The sequence below is a fragment of the Pundamilia nyererei genome, unplaced genomic scaffold (genome assembly GCF_000239375.1).
Source record: "Pundamilia nyererei isolate P.nyererei 1_Seehausen unplaced genomic scaffold, PunNye1.0 scaffold00258, whole genome shotgun sequence".
Taxonomy (NCBI): domain Eukaryota; kingdom Metazoa; phylum Chordata; class Actinopteri; order Cichliformes; family Cichlidae; genus Pundamilia; species Pundamilia nyererei.
The window spans coordinates 439609-453964 of NW_005187659.1; the positions used below are offsets into that span (position 1 = coordinate 439609).

Genomic DNA, 14356 nt, shown 5'->3' on the forward strand with positions numbered 1-14356 from the left:
TTTTAAATCATGCAGAAATTGTCATCGCTTACCTTTAAGTGGGAAACATTTTCAGCAATACACTAATCCTGCCTACTTCACTCCTTTTCTCTACTACAGTTACACAATTATTGACCCTTAATTAAAACCCCCAAAAGTGCCTACTGGCTAGGCATTATTGTAGCGCTGGATTGCAGGCCTTACTCTTAACTTTGAACTGTGTACTGTAGTTAGGTTAAATGGCATCTCATTTATGTGGACTTTAACTCTTTTGTTTCACCTAAAGAGCGGGAAGGGTGTAGAATAACGTGGCTCAACACGTCAGGAATCCCCTTTCAACATGCCTCCGCTTCAAGTCTTCAGCATTGTTTCTCACTCTTAGTAGGCTTGTCAGAGCTTGAAGGTGTTTTAAAGAGAGCAGTGAAAGAGGAACAGAAACCATATATGCCTCAGTCATACTGCATAATGATGAGGAGAAGTCAGCAAATTCGGCTGTAAATGGAACTGGCATGAAAAAAATTTTTTCTAGGGAATCGGGCGTCACGTTGCTATTCACTCCACACAGTCTGACCACATAAGGAAGAGAAAAGCACCTCCTTCTTTAATGCCTGAGAAGCATGACCTCTGTGTCCTTCGGACAGTTCTCTCCCCCTCGTAAGAAAAACGCAGGTCCCCCATGATTTAAAGCCTAGCGGAAGTAAGAAACAGTTGCCAATATCTTGTGCACATGTGGCGAGCATTCTTGGGACCTAGCATGCGAGAACAAACCTTGATGTGTTTTTGTTTTATTCCCCCCTGCTTAAGATGTAATTTGGTGACCTCAAAGTCCACCAGTGCAACATCCCGGTCATTACCTAGAATTCAACACATGTTTGGTATTTCACTGTGTTTTGTCTTTTCCTTATTTGTGTTGTGCTCCTTCCACCAGGACCAATATGACATCATTGAAAAGCATACACAGTCTGGCCTGGAGCTGGTAGAGAAGTATGTGAAATTTGCGAAGGAGAGGACAGAGATTGAGCAAAACTATGCCAAACAACTGAGGTAGGCCTGTTTTTGTTTTTTCTCTCTCCTCCTCTGTTTTTCACGTTGTTGTTGCCCAACTGCCACAAAGAATTGTGTACAAGTGTGTTGCTCAAAGCAGCTTGCAGCGTATGTGTCCTTTTGTGTTTGCATGGGTGCCTGTTAAAAGGCTGTTTATGAAATGCTTGTTGGTCTTATGACCACTGCAGGACTGAATCTAACTTGTGTGTGAAACACTAGCTCGATTCTCCAGCTGTAGCTTGTTGTCCCTGTATCTTTCTCCTCTCTCTCTCTCTCTCCTGTGGCCTTTCTTACATAGTCCTTCCTCTCCCGGTTGTTTCCCAGTTTGTAGGCCCCCATCTGTTGTAGTGCTGAGCTTTGCTGGAAAGGAGAGGAAGCGGGAGCAGACTGGCGCATGATAGACAGGAAGTGGTCAGAAGGAGAGTGAAAGGAGGAAGAACAGCTATTTAAATATGTTCATAGTGGACTGCTGTTGTTGATCCTGTGGTGTGGAAACAAATCAAATGGTTACATAAGAACATTTTAAGTCAGCGAGTTGTCTTCTATTGCCATCTGCCGTTTCAGCCCTTTCCCCATTTCAGATTGTTAATGATCTGTCACTGTTCACAGGAACCTTTCAAAGAAGTATAACCAAAAACGAAGCAGCAAAGATGAGCCTGAATGCAGGTGAGTTGTTGTTGGTTATGTTGCAGGATTGTTCTTATAGAAGAGCTCCCTTATTTATATTTATATGTTTTTATTTGTGGAATCTACTAGGATATCTTTGCATTATCTATAGTTAAAAATAATCCTGGACTTTGGTGCAGCCCCGAAGTTCATTTGCTATCTGAAACTAAAGGTTTTCCCTTCATTTCCCCCTGTTATCCAAGCAGTTAGTTGGTGTTGTTATCCACGCAGTAGTGCATTGCTGTTTTCGTTGCCATTTAAATGCCTTTAGAAGGAAGCAGGAATAAGGAAGCTATAAACTTCTTATCGTGCCGTGGTCCACTGCAAACTTCTCTTTTAACCTGTCTGTTTGTCATCTTATCAGCTGCCTCATCACAGTGTCATTCTTTCTCCACCCTTTCCTTTCTCCACCTCTTTAAATAATAGGTTGTCCAGCTACCAGGCGTTTTTGGACATCCTGACAGAGATGAACGATTATGCGGGGCAGAGAGAGCTAATTGCTGAGAACTTGATGATGAACATTTGCATCGATCTTACCAAGTACCTGCAAGATCTTAAGCAGGAGCGAAAGACGGTGAGCTCGATATGAAATGGATGAGGGTTAGAGTCTTTAAAGTTCTAATCTGTGGCAACAAAGAGAATCTGTGATGTTTTCATTTTAGTTGGTCTCGTTTCCCACAGTCCCATTCATACCACTCTTTACCTGCAGATGGTTAACTGTCTTGTACTAGGCCACTTTTGTTTCACTTCCATGCTGTTTTAACAGTTTTGTTGTTTACTTCCTGGTTTGAGTCATACTGTGTGACACTGGAAGCCCCCGTTATGTAAATGACGTAAATGAAAACACCTAGAACTCACTGTGTATGTGCCTATTACACCATAGTCGTCAACATTCTGACAACATGCCAAATGGGGTTTTTCTTTAGAATATACAACAAACAGTGATAAGGAGGAGTGGAGATGCAGAGATCTTACTGCTGTGGCAGGAAAGAAGCCTCACTTAGAGTCTCCTGAGGGAGGCATGGTCTGAGTGGTGGTGTGCCATTTCTCTGAGGAATGCTTTGGCTTTTTCCTGATAGAACAGAGCAGCCATGTACAGGCTTCTACTGAAGACGTGATGTCTCAAACAGACACACTGGTATTTGTTTTCTTGTCTGTTGTGCTGTGTGGCTTTAGGCAGTCATTGTTTATTCTGCCTGCCCCTGCACATGGCTGTCTCTCTTTTTGTCATCTGACCCTCCTCTCACTCTATTTTTATGGATGTCTGCAGTATCTGATGGATGCCAAGAAGGCCCAGCAGAGTTTGGAGAGCACCTACAAGCAGCTTGACAGTGTAAGTTTACTCTTAGAATTTAAAGGTTGATGAACACAGCACACAAGTCATTTCTACAATGCATGTTAACATTTAAAGTACCACCAAAAAAAACAAAAAAAAAAGATTTCTCTATAACCAAAACTGGAATGTTTGATTTGAGTGCAAAAAATGAAAGATAAAGTGAATGGTTCTAGATTCTGTGTGCTCAGTCAGGTGACTACATTTGTCTATAGTAAAATCAGATGAACAGAGTGGAAAGCAAGCCTCCTTTTGAATTTCCACTGCTGTGCTGCATACTGGACAAACTGGTATGCAGCACTGACATCATAAATTAAAGCATATTTTTTTCAAGTACCACTATAAAGGTGAAAAGTAAAAACACACTACTGTGGCATTTCAAGAAACTGTGTACTATTATTACATTGGTCACTGGACAAGCTGTGCTGGCATTGAGAGGGAACCCATGTAAACCAACACTGAATGGTCCAAAACTACCAGCAGCACATACATGGCAGCGAGGTCCAGTTCAGTGACTTGAATTAATGCATGTGAGGCCTAGCACACACAAAGTGGCTACAACTACCAACAATGGTGTTGGGGCACCATCCAGTTGCCTTTTACTCTAGTATGCAGACGTAAGCATTTTAAATCCTAATAAACCATTTGTTGACTTTAAGAAAGAATTAAAAAAAATAAAAAATAAATAAATGGTGGCATATTGCGAAAGGTTACCAAGCAGCCTGTTGAGGACTTCCTGTACCAAACAGATCTTTATTGCAGATGAATTCATTGTTTTGTTTTTGGTTTTTTGTGTTTTATTTCTTTTTCGTGATACACTCACTGACCACTTTATTAGTTCCCCTTTTCTAGTTTGGATTAATCTTTCCCCTCGGAACGGACTTCCCCTCAGAAGTCTTTTGGGAATAGATTAAACAAGGAGCTGGAGACATTCTTAAGAAATTATGGTCCTTATTGACATGATAGCATCACATAGTTGATTTGTCAGCTGCGCAATCATAATACAAATCTCCCATTTCACCACATCCCAAAATGCTCCGTTGGATTGACATCCTGGTGTCTGTGATTGAGATAATTGAGGCTTTGTGAGATAGCGAGTCACCCTACTAGAAGCAGCCATCTCGACATGGGCACACTGTGGTCAGTTACAATACTCAGGTAGGCTGTGGTGTTTGAATGGTGCCATAGTGCTAATTGTACTCAGTTGGTACTAAGGGTGCTGAATAGCAGTCTCAGTTTCCTGTTTGTAGCTGACAAGAGTGATAACCGGTGTGGTTTTCTATTTCTGTACTCCGTCAGCTCCAAGCTTTGACGTGCTGTGCATTCCGGGAAGCTTTTCTCTGTGCTTTGGTGATCATTTCAGTTACTTGCCTGCCTATCAACCCGAAGCAGTCTGGCCATTCTACTCTGACCTCTGGCATCAACAAGGCATTTTGGCCCAGGGAACTACTGCTCACTGGCTATTTTTCTCTTTTTCTTTCTTTTTTTGGATCTTTCTTTGTAAACACCAGAGACGCTTGTGTGAGGGGAAAACCCCAGTAGATCAGCATTTTCTGAAATACTCAAACCAGTCTATTTGGCACCAACAACCACGCCACGTTCAAAGTCACTTAAATCACCTCTCTTCCCCATTGTGCTTTGACCTTCACCAGGCCATCACGATCATGCCTGAATGCACTGACTTGCTGCCATGTGACCAACTGATAATTGTGTTAAAGAGCAGTTAAATGTGTGTACCTTATTTACATTTTACTTGTAGCTGTAAACCAATATAAAGGCGCACTTGTGTAATACAAAATAAAATTGAAGTAATGTGTTAAAGTAGGTCAGAGGGCCAGAATCTTAAGTATTACAGAGATACAATTTTTTGGTAATACCGCCTCGCACTACAAGACCTGTTTTCCGTCAAACCTGCCATGTCCTTTGCTTAAAGTTGTGTAACGTCTTAAGAGTTAATTCTTTACTAAATGAACTGAATGTAATGTTCTTGCTTTTCTTTCTGTTTCTTTCCTCCATCCACACCAGAGTAAGAAGCGCTTTGAGAGAGAGTGGAGAGAAGCAGAGCGTGCAGCACAGTATGCAGAAAAGACAGATCAAGACATCAATGCCACAAAAGCTGATGTTGAAAAAGTAAACAGGAAACATGTTGAATATCCATATCCTATTTGACATCGTCCAAAGTAATACTAGATGCGCTTTTGTTAACTTGTTTTTATTTGTGCATGATTTCAGGCCAAACAGCAAGCTCACATGAGAGCACGCGTAGCAGACGAGTGTAAGAACGACTATGCTGCTCTGCTCCAGAAATACAACAAAGAACAGAACCAATTCTATTTTAGTGACATGCCTCTCATTTTCAATGTAAGTCAATTATCTATTGCAAAATGACCACTTACCACCATCATTATTTTAGGTTTTAGCAGAAATTCTACTGGTAACACGTATTAGTTATTATGAATGAATCAGAAATTTAAAAAATGATGTATGTCAAAGTTATGCTTTAAAGCTATTTGAAAATCATAAACAGCTACAGCTTGTTTATTTTGTTTCAGATAAATATGTATATGATTTCAATATTTGAGTAAAAACCTAATCTTTCTTTTTTAAAATACACATTTTTAGCTGCTGTCTATTGTGCTTTGTTTTATCTCTAATAATGGCATTGTTTGTAAATAACTGTTAATTTGTATTCACTAGAAATTGCAGGATTTGGATGAGAGGCGAATACAGAAGTTGGCACAAGGCTACGTCTTGTTCTCAGACACAGAGAAGCATGTGATGCCCATCATTGGCAAGTGCCTGGAAGGCATTACTAAAGCCGGAACTAATGTTAATGAGAAGAATGTGAGTGGATCTCGAAAAAAAAAAAAAAAGGAGAAAAGAACGGATATTAATGTGAAGCATGGCTTTGTACAGCTAATTCGTTTTAGCCTTAAATCTGCTTGACGATAGCTCTTAATTGCTCTTATCCATAATTGCATTTAATGCAGGACTCCATGATTGTAATAGAGCAGAATAAGTCGGGCTTTGAGCGTCCGGGAGATTTGGAGTTTGAGGACTACAGTCAGGGGATCAATCGAGCCTCTTCGGACAGTAGCCTCGGTACACCTAAAGTCTCCGTTGACCCATGGAAGAAGAAGCCCAATAACTTTTGGCTTTTCAGCAAGCGAAGTAAGGTAGGAGATTTTACTATAGAGTGCAACATTAGGCTAATTTAGCCTAATGACATGGACTCACACTCACACAGATGTCCTTTGTTGTACTTTTTGAAATTTTTCAATGAATCAGTGAGTCTTCAGGTTGGCAATCAGGCAGATTAGTGTGTGACTCCTTGCATGGCAGAGCCAGGAAATCCCCTACAGAGAGCACCCCTGGTGGACCTGTGGTTGCAGCTGCACACACTTGCAACACACACATACACACCCTTCTTACCTTTAATGCTCAGAATAATATTGCATGACCCTCTGCCACTGAGTTATATGGGAACTCTCACACACCCCAACACTTCTGGAAAAGGTCTTTTGCATGACTCTATGACTGGCTGTCAGCGTATAAACCTCGTCCACGCACACCCTCCCTATCCCTGGTTTCCAATAGGTCGACTAGCAGGCAGCATTCTGCTGTGTTTGTGCTTTCATCAGCACGGGACCCAAACAACATTGAATTTTTCTCCATAGGCATCCACAAACACACTGCTTCTATTATACTGTGCAGAACCTGCCATTATGTGTTGCATCACAATAAAATCTTTGTGCCAACTTCAGAATGATACCACATTTTGTAGGTAAAAAAAACCCCCCGACCAGTTACAGTCGCACGTTTATGACCTGAATGTTTTCATTGACATTTATGTTCTTGCGTATGACTTTGTGTTTGGAGCAAGAGAGCTGCGCTACATTGTAAATCTTATCTCAATGGAGCACTTTTGCTGTGGTCCAAAATTAAGCCGGCGATATGAGTGGCTGACCACTAACAAGCTAATGGTCCCCCACCTCCAGTCCTAGCTCTAAATGATCCCTTCTCTCTTCCCTGCAGTGTTTGCTTGTTCAGCACCCCTCTACTCTCTGCATGTCTTACTGGCTGTGCACTTTTCCCGCTCTGTGTATGTGTGTGGCACAGTGCTCTGTATCATCAGTCATGCTCTCCCAATTAGGACTCGGCCGTGTGAATAGGAGGCTGAATATATCGGCTTGAGTGAGCTCTTGGTTTATGTCTAGCTCCTAAACATTCCCGTTCTTAACTCCTCTCCTGTATTTAGGCCCCCGTAACCCTGAAGAAAAGCGGCACCTACTCAGTAGATGTTCATATAATAACAATGTACTTCTAGCTCACCGTATTTACACAAGAAACTGTGTGTGGTTCTCTTAGACGTTCATTATTGGAGACTAGAAGCCATCAGCCTCCTGTGTAATTTAGCTAATAGACCCCCACCCATCTTACTACATTTATGTACACCTCAGCGTCTAGTTCACCCAGACATGTTTGCAGTTTAACCTCTTTCTAATAGGTCACAGAGGGCACTCATTAGCCCCCCCCCCTATGTGCAGAATCCCACTGCGGTAATTAAGCAGGCTATTTATAGCTACTGTTCTGGTATGGGAGTTGATATTTTCTGTCTATATAGGTCAGACTTCTAATAGTACTGGTTAAACTTTAAACATATTTAGTTGCGAATCAAACATTTTTCTTAGTTATTTTGTGATGAGACGAAATTCTATTTTCAGTGTAACTGAATTACAGCCAAATTGGAAAAACACATTGACCACTGTCTATAGATACTCAGCAAGCCAGTAACCATAGCCTATTGGGTGTATTGAGAGAGATCATATCCAGTCCATAGTTAGAAACCTCGGTCTTGTTATTGTTAGCATTGAAACTGGGTAGTAAATATGTTGTTATTATGAATGATTATATTACTGCTATTACTAATAAACAATTAAAGCTGTAAAAAATGCAAAGTAATTTAACCCCGCAGGCTTTCTTCAGCCAGTTCCTCACTGGAGCTCAGGCTGCCCATCAGCTGGGCTTGAACTTGGCTGCAGGGTTGCTGTGGCACCAATGTGGGAGCTGTGGTTGGTTGTTTTGCTGTGTAATCTTAGTGTTTTGGGATTTTTTTTTTTTTTTTTGTAATTATTACTTGATGTTTGTGTTTATGAGAGTGTTTTTTGCTTTCATGCTTATTGGGCTCATGTGCTGGGTTGGCTTCAGTGTTGTCTTCCTTGCTTTGTGGTGTGCTTTAAGGTGTTGACGGTGTCTTTTTCTTTCCCTTGTCATCTTGTTGTTCTTGTCTTCCCCTTCTTCTTTTCAATTATTCTTCCCTCCTCCTTCCCCAATACACCAATCTATGTCTGTATACCTTATCTTTGGGTGCTGGTACTTTGCTCATTTCCCACACCAGCTGTCCTCTCCAGTGCTCGCTCCTTTCTCCACTCCCCCTGCCCCTTCACCTAACGGACCCCCTTCCCCCAAGTTTGGCCGGGACCCCCTGTCGTACTGTTTGAAGGAGATCAATAAGACAGTCAAACCCAGAATCTCTTCCTTCCGGACACTCAGGAGATCGGTGAGTCACCACAGAAGACGGTTCGGGTGCCAGGAGACGTTCACTCATAAGGGCTTACACATCATCCTGTGTTCATGCCTCTGCAAGAGTCACTGAATTCCTGTAATGAATAATTTGATTTATATTTTTAGGACATGAACATGCTGTATTAAACTTACAGTCTGATTTTTAATGTTTATGTATATAAAAATGTAATTATTTATAATTCATTTCAAGGTAAAAAGTGAAAAGCAAGAAACCCACTTTAAGGTTATTTCACCATTTTTATGTACACATACTCTTTCTTTTTTCCCCCTCAGAAGTTTACTCCAGAGAGGATAATGGTAATACAGGAAACAAAGCTGGGGTGTGGAGGTGTTTGACTCGTAAAAAGTAGCCACCTTTTCTTTACAATGGCTCATTTCATTGTAATTTCCCTTCACATTCATTGTAAATTCTCTGTAGTTTCCCTTCTCAACCAGCAGAAAGTTATGAAGTTTCCAGCAGGAACTTCATAAGTTTCTGCTGGTTTTTGCCCTAAACGGCCTCAATATGCCGCATCCTGCATAAGGTAATGTGGTCTAGGACTTGTCCTCTTAAGCCTGTATTGAAGAGGTGGCCACCTGGTGGTGGAGGAAGGGAGGAATGCTTGGTGGCACACAGAAACACTGAGCAATCAGTATCCCTGTTTTCCAAATAGCCCCAATCGTGCACTTTTCTGTGTCACACATGTAAATCAAGACTATTTTTTTTTAATGTGAAGATGATAAGAGATGGGACTGTACGAAGTTATTGGAATGCGGTTATTGGTCCATGGGTGATGGTTTTGTGTTCAGCTCACTGATGTTCTGTACTTCATTGGCTTTATGTCAGTTCAAAACCAAACAAACATGAAACTCAAAGAGCTGAAATGGTTTTTAGTTTGACGTCTCCTGAGCTGAACACAAACCACAGGCTTCCTCTGCAGTTGTCCAGTTCTCACACCACGGTAACTGTCATTATGAAAGTGTAAGAAGACATTCAGTGCTAACACCCCCCCCCCCTTCCTGTACCCTCTTGCAGCCTACAGTGACAGAGGACTTTGCCCACCTCCCTCCGGAGCAGCGCAGGAAAAGGTTACAACAGAAACTGGATGAAATCTGCAAAGAGTTGCAAAAGGAAGTTGATCAGAGGTGTGTGTCTATTAGACAGACATGTGCGGATCCTTCTGTGTATTAATAACCATCTCTGTTAGAACTTCTCCACTGGGAAAGTGGATATAATATTCATGCAGAGTACACAACTGTGCCGTGTCTCTGTGTGTTTATCCACTCCTGAGGTCTGCAGGGAACTGATTTCTACTGAAAGTCACTTTCCCTCTTCTTCCTTTGTTCCCCTCTCTCTGTCTATCGCTCTCTTTTTTTTCTCTCTTTTCAGTGAAGCGCTGGGAAAGATGAAAGATGTTTATGAGAAAAATCCTCAAATGGGAGACCCCGCCAGCCTGGCATCCCAAATCAACCAGACATCCCAGAATATAGAGCGGCTCAGAGGAGAGCAGAGCAAATATGAGGTAATCTAGCTCTCTGCTGCTGTCAAATGATGTGACCCATATATGTTATTTCTAATAAACTATTAGGTCAATAGGTTTCCAGCCTTTTTCTTCTAACCAATTAAAAGTTTTTAAAGCATGTAGTCACACAAATGGCAGAATAATGGATTGATGGAAATTTCTGCTTTTTTTGGGGGGACCGTTCTCTTGAGTAGACATGGCTCGCTGAAGCTGGAGGTCGAGGAGACACGCTGCGCTATAAAGCCCACTCATTTAACAATAATGGAGCTAATGATGTACACAGGTAGGATTACATTTTGCTTGTAGACATTACTTTAAAACACAGGCTTGTTGTCTACTCTGTACAGGAAGCCTGTCTATTTTCTTTCCAGCCCTGATGGAGCTTACTCCGATGAAAGCACTCCTGATCCTTCCCAAGCCATTTATGCTGAGTTTGATGATGACTTTGAGGATGAAGACCTAGCTGCTCCTATCGGGAAATGCACAGCCATGTACAACTTCCCTGGTATGTAATACACTCATTATTATTATTATTATTATTTTTTTAACTAATGGACTCATTGACCTATTGTTGTTGTTCAAAATGAGGCATAGTGAGTCGATGCTGTATGCTAGGATGTGTGATTACAAGAGTTGCATTCCTAAAAAGCTGAGTTATGGAAATATTATTTCTCACTGTTTAGTAAGAACCACTACAGTCTAAGATTTTTATTCTCCTGCAAGGTGTACTTTACAACCCATTTTCAATAAATGTTGGGATGTTTTGTAAAACGCAAATAAAACAAAATGCAGTGGTTTGCAAATCTCATAAACCCATATTTTATTCACAACAGAATAGAGAAAGCATATAATATGTTTAAACTGAGAAAATTATCATTTTAAAAAGTTATTTTGAATTTGATGGCACCTAAACGTTGGAGCCGAGCTATGTTTAGCACTGTGTAGCGTCACATCTTCTTTTAACAACAGTGTCTGTAAGAATCGGCGAACTCGAGAGTGTAGTTGCTGGACTTTTGTCTCCTGTTATTTTCTGCTGTTCAATAATCCCGGGTTGTCTTGGTCATATTTTTCTGACTGCAGGCATCACAGTTGAACATCCAGACTCTTCTACTACAAAGTTACGCCGTTGTAGTAGATGTCCTTTAAAATTGTCTTGCATCATCTTGCAAGGATGTCTTTTTTTTTTTCTTTTTTTTTTTTAAATACTCAATCATGTTAGTGACCTTTTGCCAAATAACCTAATCAGTTACCAAATGTTCTTTTTAAATACGACTTTACACCCTTTTTTGCTCCCTCTGTCTTGTGAATAAAATATGGATCTGTGAGATTTTCAAAACCTTGCATTCTGTTTGTTTTTACATTTAACAGCATCCTAAGTTTTTTTTATTTTTAGAATTTGGTTGTAATATTTGTGCTCTGTTCTGAGATGTCTCCAGACTTCCATGTTCATACATGGAAAATTGGAGGCAACAAGAACAGCAGAAAGGCTCGCTTAGTGAAGAAAGCGAGCCTTAATGACAGCAGACATGACACCGATTAAGTCAGAAACGACATGAAAGAAGAATATGAGGTGGACGTGGTTTGCAAAGTGTTTTTTCTTCTTTCTTTTTTTTTTTTTTTTTTTTTTGAATAACCTGGACCAGAAGCTGGTGCTGGCCTTCTACCGCTCCTCAGTGGAGAGCATGCTCTCCTACTGCCTGGGTGTTTGGTACGCAGGGGCCACTACTGAGAACAGGAAGGCTGCACCGAGGATAATTAACACTGGCCCAAAAAAATAATTGACTGCCCTCTGCCAACACTGGAGGCCATCGCCAGATCCGTCTATCTCAGAAAAACCTTTGTCATCACAGGTGACCCTTTGCACCCTACTGCCCTCTGGTCAGCGCCTCAGGTCAATCAGGTCCCACACCTCCAGAGTCACGAACGGCTTCTTCCCCTGGGCCATTCAGACTGTGAATAAACAATCTTGCCCCCACCCCTGCCCACCCACCTCACCAATCTCAGCCATGGTCAGAGTAACCCCCATCACTCTGGCTTTTAGTCTTTTCTTTGCACTACTTCCAAGCACTTTGCAACTATTTTGTTTTCCAATGTGTGCATTTCTCTTATTTTTTTCGAATATATTTCTCCTGTTTGCTATTTATTCCTGCTGTCTACTGTTTATATTTCATTCCAGCACAGTTGGTGTGGCACACCCACAATTTTGTTGTACATGTGCAATGACAATTTTATTCTAAGTTTTCATTATGGCTACAGAATGTTATATGACAGTAAAATTATAGTGCTGACTTGGCTTTTGAAATTCTACCTGTAGGTTGTAGCATAATTATACCACAAAATAAGAAGTCAGTCATAAAATTATGAATCCATTTTTTTCCCCCTCTGATTTGACTGAGCAAGGTTTGTGTCAGCACATCGGTATATGAAATTATCTCTAGCCTGTTTTTCTTTTTCAGGTGCCAGTGAAGGGACCATCGCTATGCAGGAAGGGGAGGTGCTGGCTGTGGTAGAGGAGGACAAAGGGGATGGTTGGACCCGTGTCCGTAGGAACAATGGAGATGAAGGCTACATACCTACATCTTATGTTACCATCACTCTAAATAAGTGAAACACTTAACATTTAAAAAAAAAAAAACTGTATGCAATTCTTCCTATTGGACTGATCATAAAGAAGACAGCACTAATGGACAAGACTACCAGAAATATGCAGATGACGTGTTTTGACTGAAAGAGGTGCACCATATAAGAAGAAGAAGAATGGTGCTACCAGTGTGCTCATCATGGCTTCAATGACATTTTTTCCCCATCCCAGTTACCTAAGCCACCTGAACCACTAAGACATTTTATTTTCTAGTCTTGCATCACAATATACAGTTGTCATTTTTGTTGTTGTTGTTTTTTAAAAGTCATTTTCAGGCACCATTAATAGTACAAGTGCTTGTCTCATTCCACAGACTAGTGAGGAATTAGTTTCTGAGTGTGAGAGGAAGGAGGAGGAGTGCTGCTGCCATCTTTACACTGGGTGTTAACACCATTAATATTTAGGAGGAAGTTACTTCTCCTGTTTACCTTTTCAGTTAAAAACCTGACCTCCTATGGCTCATTGCCGTCTGCTCCACTGCGAGTTTTTATTTGCTTCAAGCATGTCACTCTCTACCCTCGATAGTGCTTGAGTGTCACCGGGTGGTGAATTTCATTTGTGGGAGAATACTTACTTTTAGTTTTTAGCTGTGTGTAGCACCAGAAGTTGAGAACGGCTCTCCCATCATAGCAGATTCAAACAACCATACAAACACTTTAATGTTCAGACAATCACAGCCATATCATTCTCACTTAAGTTAATTTCAGACCTTTAGCAGTAATAAGGATATGCAGGACCTATTCTTTTCCCATGGTTACATCCTGAAATTATAGAGAAAAATAATTTATTGCAGATGCGCAAACGTTCATGTTTGAAAGAAGTTGTACTTTGTATTAAGGATGTTTTCATGTTCTTCTTTTTTGCTTGCACACATAGTGGACAGTTTGTAGCCACAAAAGGGAGTAAATAAAATGTATTTCATTAAGACGATTGTATTTATGTAATAAGTAATATATATTTTTAGCTATTGCAACACCACTATTGTCTTATTAGCGATTTAACCATTCAAATAAAATAAAAAATTAAAAAATCGTACTTTTTAGAGAGAAAACTGAAAGCTAATTTTATGGCCGATAATGTTGCTTTTTCACACTTTAATTTGTCATACAATGTCTTTTTTATGTTGTCATGAAGCCAGCTAGCAGCATTACTTATCCAAGTAACTGCTTATGTGTCTTTGGTGCCTTTCTGGTTAAAAGCAATGTGTATATACCATTTTTGCATATAAAGTATTTTCTCTCTCTCTCTTTTTTTCAAGATTTAATAAATGTTAAGCACATTTCAGAGTTTGAAGTGGTTATGTCATTTCTGAAGTTGGAGAAAAAAATAAAACATGATATCTGGTCATATAAGATAATATTTTTCTTTTTTATCTAATAACAAGGCAATCCATCTACATGGATGACCTAGAAAAATCTGAATTATATATAATGTAACAATTATAGGAATTTAGCTGCATTTTCTTAGGAATAAAAATTGAGATGGTGTTGCAACAAACTACAAAAGACAAAATCCCAATACCTGCTTTAAGAAATAAGGCCCAGAATGCATTGATATGTCTCACACTCTTAACTGATTACATGCAGCTCATTCTCAGTAGGTGGC

The 14356-nt window shown here is 40.4% G+C and overlaps 1 protein-coding gene across 4 annotated transcripts in view; it reads left to right on the forward strand.

The window, feature by feature from the left end:
* The window catches only part of trip10a (thyroid hormone receptor interactor 10a), a 19141-nt gene extending 5049 nt beyond the window's left edge, over nt 1-14092 (forward strand). Inside the window, exons 2-16 of one of the 4 annotated variants that reach the window (XM_005749940.2) lie at nt 908-1023; nt 1633-1689; nt 2116-2263; nt 2960-3022; nt 5048-5152; nt 5255-5383; nt 5720-5866; nt 6013-6198; nt 8421-8582; nt 8882-8905; nt 9624-9733; nt 9978-10110; nt 10305-10393; nt 10482-10615; nt 12567-14092. In XM_005749940.2, the coding sequence (XP_005749997.1) occupies nt 908-1023; nt 1633-1689; nt 2116-2263; nt 2960-3022; nt 5048-5152; nt 5255-5383; nt 5720-5866; nt 6013-6198; nt 8421-8582; nt 8882-8905; nt 9624-9733; nt 9978-10110; nt 10305-10393; nt 10482-10615; nt 12567-12718 (1755 nt within the window). In that variant the 3' untranslated portion in view covers nt 12719-14092. The remainder of the gene's footprint in view (nt 1-907; nt 1024-1632; nt 1690-2115; nt 2264-2959; nt 3023-5047; nt 5153-5254; nt 5384-5719; nt 5867-6012; nt 6199-8420; nt 8583-8881; nt 8906-9623; nt 9734-9977; nt 10111-10304; nt 10394-10481; nt 10616-12566) is intronic. The other 3 variants (XM_005749941.2, XM_005749942.2, XM_005749944.2) reach the window with 3 other exon arrangements.
* Nucleotides 14093-14356: the final 264 nt, after the last annotated feature.